At 53.5% G+C, this 8,125-nt stretch overlaps 1 protein-coding gene across 1 annotated transcript in view; it reads right to left on the bottom strand.

Annotated features, from left to right (window-relative positions):
- Positions 1-8,125, bottom strand: part of MYBPHL (myosin binding protein H-like) — a 13,345-nt gene that overhangs the window by 4,476 nt on the left and 744 nt on the right. The window contains exons 2-4 of the mRNA XM_004689504.1: positions 1,149-1,237; positions 458-653; positions 101-240 (exon numbers count right to left, since the gene is read on the bottom strand). Of these exons, the coding sequence (XP_004689561.1) occupies positions 101-240; positions 458-653; positions 1,149-1,237 (425 nt within the window). The remainder of the gene's footprint in view (positions 1-100; positions 241-457; positions 654-1,148; positions 1,238-8,125) is intronic.

Below are 8,125 nucleotides of genomic sequence, written 5' to 3'. Positions count from 1 at the left end.
CCCCCCCGCTTTGGGAACTCACTCCACCCCAGTTCCGCACACAGGGCTCCCAGAGCCCCGCTCCAAAAGCTCAATTCTGCCCTCTCTTCGCCCGGCTCACCCCAGATTTCGTATCAGCCTTCTGCACCGTGTACCCCAGAAGCGCTGCATTGCCAGTGTCTCCGGGAGGTGTCCACTCCAAGGTAGCGTTGGAGCCCCAAACGTCCACCAACCTGATACTCTGAGGAGGGCCTGGCCTCTCTGAAAGGGCAGAGCACGGCAGTGGGCACCATGAGACGCACTTGCCGGAAATCACCCCGGGGTGGCCCTGGGGGTGAGCTCCCCTGCTCTCTGCCCACCATCTGGCAATCGCACTCAGGGTGGGGTCAGTCCGGCTTCCCCAGCTCTTCTGAGATGGCTCCTTTCAGCCTGAAGAGGGCGCCCCAAGGACCACCTCATGCCCCACTCCCCATCATACCGATGACCAGGATGTCAATGGTGGCCGTGGCCTGCAGCTCGCCCAGCTGCACACTGAGCTGATAGCGTCCAGAGTCGGCCCGCTGCGCCTCTCGGATGAAGAGGATGGAGTCCCGCTCGCCGGTCCGCACGCTCACGCGACTGGCATCCAAGGCATAGCCGTTATGTGTCCAGGTGGCTCGCGGTTTGGGTTTGCCCTGAGAAATGGGGATGAAACCAGGCAACCCCAAGAGGCCTCTTGACCCCACTGTGATAGCGGTCAGATCCACCCCCGGTTCACATGAGGACTCGACTCACAGCTGCAAATTCCTAGAGCAAGTCCCAGGGAAATTCCTTCTATCAGCAACAGGCTGAGGATCATGGGAAAGGGAGGGGACTGTCTGAGTTTCCCACTGTGTGAGGGGTTAGGCCAGGGAGTTGGGGGTAAGAGTCACCCAGTCTCCCAAGGGTGCCCAGGACAGAGACCTCCCAGATCCAAGGTAACCGAGGCCATGGGTCAGCCTGACCTCATCACATGGGGCACAGTCCAGTCTGACCCAAACCCACCCTCAGGAAGGCAGACCAAGTGTCATTGGCCTCAGGCTTCTGGCGACCTGGCCGCTTTCTGTTCAAGGCCAGGACCCCTGCCCCTGCTAGCTGGCCTCCTGGTATCCGAGTCCAAATCAAACCAGGGCGCCAGCTGGCGTGATCACCTGGAATGGAATCAGTAGGTTCACTGTGTCTCCAACCTTCCTGATGTAGGTCTGCCTCAGGGCCCGGGGGAGCCAGATCTTGGGGTGCTCTGAGTGATGGCAAGAGAGAGAACAGGGTGAGGGGGGTGAGAGAGTTCCCTGTGGTGGGAAGAGAAGAGCTCAGGGAAACAGATCTTGCATCCAGCTGTTTCCATGGGGAGGTGACCAGGATCCCTGGGCGGATGTGGGAAGGTTGTTCCCATTATCTTGCTGAATTAGCCTCAGGAGAGCATTAAGATCTTGGCAGAAAGAGCGTGAGTGTGAGCCTGCTGCTACTGCTTTTAATTTATTACACTCAACCGCTGACTTTTCATTCTCAAGATTTTTTTTTTCTGTTAGTGCAGACGAGTCCTGTCTGTGTAGTTTATCATTTCAGTTCTTTATTTACCCTTAACAGCCTTGTTTTATGAAGGCCACTTGCAATGTTAATCTTTACCACTCCCCCCCTTGTGGGAGAAAGCTCTGGGTACAGCAGGCAGCCACAGCCCTCAGGACCCCTTGGGGTGACAACGACATCTCTAGCAAGTCGCCCGCCGGTGTCAGTGTCCCCCAGCTGTGGAGGGGACTGTGCATGGACGGAATCCGGGAAGAACGGTCCCTTCTTCACTGCCCTTGGCCAGGCCTATTCCCGTGAGAAGAGGGATTAGATTGTTTCCTGGCTTCCAGGCTGAGGACAGGAGACACTCAGCCTAGTGCTGGGTGCCTGGTGTAGAGAATGACCAGGTGTGTCTCTCTCCTCTCGGACAAAGTGCCACCTGGCTTCTCTCTGGCCTGGCTGACCCTACACTGTTTCCTGCCCAAGGTTGGTCAGGTTCTTTTTCTTTCTCAGGCAGAGACAGTCCCCTTGCTGCTGGTGTCCTGAGTGGAATGTGACAGTCCCTCAGCTCCCATCAAATCCCCAGCTCTCCCTCCCACAACTCGTTCCTGGCACTTGGAAAACCTCCACCCCAGTGCACAGCTGTGAAATCATAGCAGGCTGCAAACCTCCTGATAACATACGTTTCCCTGTAAAAACATCCCTGAGCGTTCACCCCCAACATAGGTATAGTTATGCATCCACCAGGCTGTTTGAACATGCATATTCTATATTGCAAAATTACGAAATTTAAACAGAGAGATTCTCCTATGTTCTCCCTGCAACTCAAGTTGTAGATCATTATTTAGGGACCAGGAACTTCACTCAGGGCTGTCATAAATGAGCAGAAACTTAACCGTCAGCACATGCTGTCCATTTTACTGGTGCTGTTTCCTCTTTTGCTGAGTGACTGGCTGTGCTGTCCTGGACGGACTCCCCACCATCCCTGCCCTGACAGATGCAGGGGCTGAGTGACATGGGACTGCCCCCCTCAGTAAGAGCAGGGCAGCGGCGGGCCCCAGGCAATGAATGACCCCACTCTGCTTGCCCTCTGTTCGACTTTGGCAGTTTGGGGGGCAGGGCATGAGGAACAGAAGGGGGGTTTGTGTAATGAGTTCCTCTCCTGTGGCCATCTTGGCAAGCGACCAAAGAGTGGAGAACAGGCGGATATGACTTAAAGGGGTTTTGGAAAAAAGAAGGTGGCAATTGAAAAGAAGGGTCAAAACCTCATCTTGTTGGGCTTGGTTCCCCAGTGTTGGGTGGGGAAATAACCCTTCACTCTTGCCGGGGAGGGCTGGCAGGAAGCCAGCTCTGCTGTCCTGTGCTCTGCCTCTAGAAATGCCTGTCTGGGTCATGGAAGAACAGGGGAAGACTGGAAGGAAAGGCTGATAAGTCCCATCCTCTGGCTTACACCCCAGTTCTTCTATGTTTAAAAAAAGAAAAAACAGGCCCTCCCTGGTGGTGCAGCAGGTTGAGGCACAGCACTAAGAAGCTAAAGCCACTGCAGCATGAGTTCAATCCCCGCTTGCCCTGGAGGTGACCCACATGGCATTGCTGTTCCCCTCAGCAATGTACTTCATCAGGCGGCCTGTTCTGCTCCCCACTATGTCCTTTCACCGCCCCTGCACCTCTGGCCTGTACCCCAATGCTATATGCATAAATAAATAGATCTTAAAAGAAAAACACCTTGGAAATGTTAGCATTGCTTCACCTGAACTAAAGAGAAAAAAATAAAGAAGTAGGGTTTTGGAGTACATAAGCTCAGGTGGGGGTTTTAGGAGAAGCTTGAGCAGATGGGCCCTAAGATCTCGAAGGGGTGCAGTGGGGAAGAGAGATGAGGGGAAGGGCTCAGGGCAAGAAGGTGTCTCCTCTTCCCTAAGGGGCTCTTGGGCCAGGTCTCTGCTTGTAACTGGGATTCCCTGACACAGTGATGAATCAACAACCAGACACACTTAAGTTACTAGAATGTTCTGACTCCCTGAGGATTAGCAGGCGAGAACTCTGCTCTCAACAGCCCCAGGCCTCACGAGGACAGCAGAGGATGGACTTGAGGCCAGCGCTACTGACAAAGTGCTGGAGGTGGCAGAAGAGTGTCTGACAGCCCCAGGTGCCTGGGCCCATCTGTGCCAACTCCGCCCAGACCTTGCTGCCTGAGCAAACAAGAGCATCTGACCCTTTGCGAAGACCGTTAATAGAAGATCTCACCGGGGGCACATCTTTCCACACATCCACAGTCCAGTGAGGTGTTAATTGTGCTGACCGTGGACAGACATGGGCTTTCCCTGAGGCTCAAGGTCTTTCTCCTCCTCTGATGCCAGGAGGGTGTGCGCCCTCAAGCAGAGAGAGGTTTTGAAGGCCAGGGTTGAGACAGTCACCTTTTGGCTTTTCCCTTCATAGAGTCTTAGAGGAAAAAGCACTGGGGAAAGTGCTTTGAGAGCCATGATTTCTGAACTGTGTTGCTCTCGACACTTTATTTCTCTCAGGCATCGTGCTACTTCATCCTAAAAACAGTAGAGAAGGTTCCTAAAAGCATCACAACTCCTCCCGATCAGAAAGTTTCTCCTAATTCTGGAGTAATTTCATTCTGTTGAAGTCTATACCCATTTCCTCCTCTTCTCATGTGAAATAACTGTTCCTGTTCTCTCGAAATTTCCTTTCACATGGTTACACTTTCCTCTAGCAACTTCTTAAGGCACGCACAGCTCAGACTGATCATGGCCTTGGGAATAAAGAAACAAGACAGATGCGTTGAAAGAGTGGAAGAGTCGGTGTGTGTGTGCAAGTACTTTGTGACAGTGTATGTGTGTGATGTGTGTGTGAGCGCGTGTGTCTGAATGGCTGGAATGTACATGTGTGTACATGTGAGTGTGTGTACACACGTGTGAGGCACACACGTGTGCACACATACATGTTCTGTGTGAACGGATGGCTCCCACAAAGACAGCGAGTGCACAAGGCCAGCTCTGGCACTGAAACATCACCAGACATTTGCAGAGATGCAACAGTTTCCAGAGGAACATTAGCAGATGCCTAGGAAGTGACCTTGGCCTTATCTGAAACCTGTCTGCAGGAGGGGGATGGGAAAGAAGTGTGGTGACCTCAGAATCACCCTTGTGGACAGAAGCCAGGGTCCGAAGAAACGACACAGAAGTGTGCCGGTTCTCGACGAGACGCCGCAGCTCTCTGGGGTGCTCTCCGTGGGGTGACTCCCGGCAGCACTGCCCATCATGATTCTTGCTGATTTCCACGCCCTTCCATCCCAGCCTGCAGGGCCTCTCACATCCAGTCCCACCTGCTCTCCAGTGGGTTTGTGCTCCTGGTTTCAGCTCCTAGAGCCTTTGCTGGTTCTCTTGACCAATATCGACAGCCACTCTGTCATCTGAGAGCTCCCCACGCTCATTGCCACCGCTGTATCAGAGGTGGCTAACAGCCCGGCAAAACTTACATCATTGGGCCTCCTTGGTGGTACCGGGGTTAAGGTGCTGTGCTGTCAGCTGCTGCATGCAAGTTTGATTCCCAGCCAGGCAGGTGACCCACATGGCCCAACAGACCTCTCCTGTCTTACCCGCTGCTCCCCTCAGTGGTGCACTTCAGCAATCCGCCTGTTCTGCTCCTCACTCTGGCTCTGGTGAATCTTCTCACCATCCCTGTACCTCTGGCCTGCACCCCAGCTCTTGTATACATAAATAAATAAATTAAAAAAAAAAAAAGGCTTGGATGCCAAGTAGAGCCAATGGCCTTACACTGAGCAGTGGGTGAGACGGGAGAGGTCTGCTGCATCACGTGGGTCAGCTCCCTGACTCATGCAGCAGTTAGGTTAACAATGTTGAGCCTTAACCCCTGTGCCATCAGGGAGGTCCAGAGCAATAATCTTAAAAAAACAAACAAAAAAAACCCCCCAAAACAAAAAAAGCCCCAAAAACTCAAAAACTTACATTACCCTTTCCACAGTATAGCTATGTCTGGGACGGGCTGTCTCCCTTGCTGGCTAGTTTTTGCCACTGAAATGTGAGTGGAATCACTTGTGAGACAAGCCTTTTCAGAAATGAGTCATCTATTTCCCTCTCTGCTTGCTGTTTGCAGACGACCACAGGGCCTGAAGCTTGGCCAAGTCCCAGAGCGGAAAGGCCGAGGTTTCTATGTGCTGCATGGGAGAAGGACCTGCTGAGCAAGCACACTTGTTTTTAGCTGTCTCCCTCGTAAGAGACAAACAAGTCCTGTGTGAATGAGTGGTTTTGAGGCTTCCATTCTGCGGCCCACTTGCTCCATCGACCACATGCCTAGCTGAACGATACCTATGCTCTAGCTCACTCCCTTCAATGCTCCAACACCGATCTCGGCATCCCGATCTCCAACCCAACTGCCCTTTCCACTCCATCACCCTGCTCAGGTCACTTTCTTCCCCACCCGACTTAGATGCCTCGGTGGTCATTAAACTCCTGCCCCGGCAAACCAGTTCAAATCCCTTAGTCCTCTTTCACTTTACTGCATCCCTCTCTCTCTCCCCAGCCCCTGTTAAATCAACTTTCAGTGAACGTGACAGGAAGATTACCAAACTAGGCTAACTCTGAGCTGCTGGTTGCTAATAGCGACCTTTGCTCGAGAGTGACCCAGGCAGCTCTCCTGGGCTTCGCGGGTTCACGCAGCCTCGTCTTCTCCCAGCAGCTATTGTGCATTTTCCTTTTCTAAAACTTCCATACATTCCCCCTCATCCTCACTCTCAGGTTACAATCTTGCTCGTGTCTGGAGCCCGCCTGACTCTGTTCTTAACTCGGCAGCCAGAAAACCTGAAAACCCGCTCTAGACGGTGTCAGTTCTCTCTTGAAACCCTGCAAGAGGCCCGCTGTGACTCGGAGCAGAAGCGGTCTCCACAGGGAGCGTGCTACTTCTTCGCCTACATCCTACCACTCACTCCTGCTGCAGACACAGCAGCCCCTGTTCATAAGGCGCTTCTGTCCCAGGGCCTTAGCACTTGCTGTTCTGTGAAGGGAAGCAACCCCCCCCCCCAGCAGAGGCCCGCACGGCTCATGTATCTCCTTTAAGTTGTGCTAAATATCACTTTATGCATGAGGCCTTCACTGCATTGCTGTTTAAAATGGCCAACACGCCTCCCCCCCAGCACCTTCTGTCTTCCTCGCCCTATTTTTCGACACAGCATTTATCACCACCTGACAATTGATTGTCTCTCCTTACACGAGGATGTAATCTTCAGGAGGGAAGTTATTTTTGCTTATTTTATCATGCCTGTAACAGTGCCTGGCACAGAATGGGCACCAAAGAAATACTTGTAGGAGGACAGAAGATAGGAGAGGAGGGATTTGACCCCATGTCTTCTCTGTCCAAGCAGACAACATTTGGGAACACACTTTTTTGCAAAGTGTCACGTGGAGTCCTTACTGGGTGACCCAGGGGACGCGGCTGGGTTGAGCCTTTGGGGTCTGGGGACTGAGGCCTGAGGCCGGAATGTGCAGAGAGAGGAATCAGGGACCCGAGGCTGCACCATGGGACCTGGACCGGGGCTGCAGGAGCCGACTGACCACCACACTCACACCACAGACGGAGGGAGGAGTGGGTGAGGCGAGGGTCTTCCGTGGGTGTTCAAGACCAGGAGTCCTGGCCCTCAGTTTTGACTTATTCTGTGCTTTTGGGGGAAAGAAACTCATTTTCTGCCTCAAGACTGCCCCAGCCTAGTCTGTTCACAACATCTGCTTCCTCTACTTCTTGTTTAGTGGAGCAAGCTTGCAGACTCTCTGCCTTTGATACTCAATTTCTGAAGAACCAGCCTCTTCCGCTGCGTTGATAAGAGCGGAGGAACTTCCCCGACAGCCCGGCCTGCCGCTGCACGTTTACAGCCCGATGTGGTCTCTTCTGGGCACTTTGTACTGGCTCCATTGTCCTTCCAAGAACCTCACTAGACAGCGGTACTTCATCTCCATTTGGAAACCGGGCAGTCGGCAACTTGTCTTTGCTCACATTGCTGCGGGGGCAGCCCTGGAGCCTGAGTCCAGATCATGTTTTCTCCTCCCCCTGCCTCCCACCCTGCCATTCCACAGATATCTCTTTAGCACTCTTTGCCTCTTCTGCAATTAAGATTTCAGGGGGCTGAACGTGGGGTTTTGCGCAGGTTCCTGCTTTACGTGTTCAGTGTGGCCCTGTGGAGGCCGCTGCCCCGTAGGAGCTGGGAAAAGCCCGGCTTCCTCCTTCCCCTTGTTCAGCTCAGCCAGGCACAGCCGGAGATACTGCAGGGAGCGGCTGAGCCTCAGCCAGGGCCAGCTGGGAGTAGGCGGCAGAACTGCTGTCGGGGAAAACTGGGCCCAGAAGGGCGCCTCCACTCTTAGCTAGCAAAGGACTCTCTGCCGAGAGGCTCACAGAGACCAGCGAGGGGCGGATAGCAAATGCTTCCTTTTCTCAAAAGGGTTCTGTGTCCATGGAGCTCAGACTTTGAGAGGTGGGGGTTTCCCTTGGGAGTCCTTGGGGTTTGGGGCTGAGTCCTGCACCCACATCATCGCCAAAGGAGAGGCAGGGTGTCCTGCACCCACATCATCGCCAAAGGAGAGGCAGGGTGTCCTGCACCCACATCATC

This window comes from Condylura cristata, unplaced genomic scaffold (assembly GCF_000260355.1).
Source record: "Condylura cristata isolate star-nosed mole 26May11 unplaced genomic scaffold, ConCri1.0 scaffold00026, whole genome shotgun sequence".
Classification (NCBI taxonomy): Eukaryota; Metazoa; Chordata; class Mammalia; order Eulipotyphla; family Talpidae; genus Condylura; species Condylura cristata.
The sequence above is the reverse complement of the archived record's forward strand: the minus strand, read 5'-3'. Positions and strand labels throughout refer to the sequence as shown.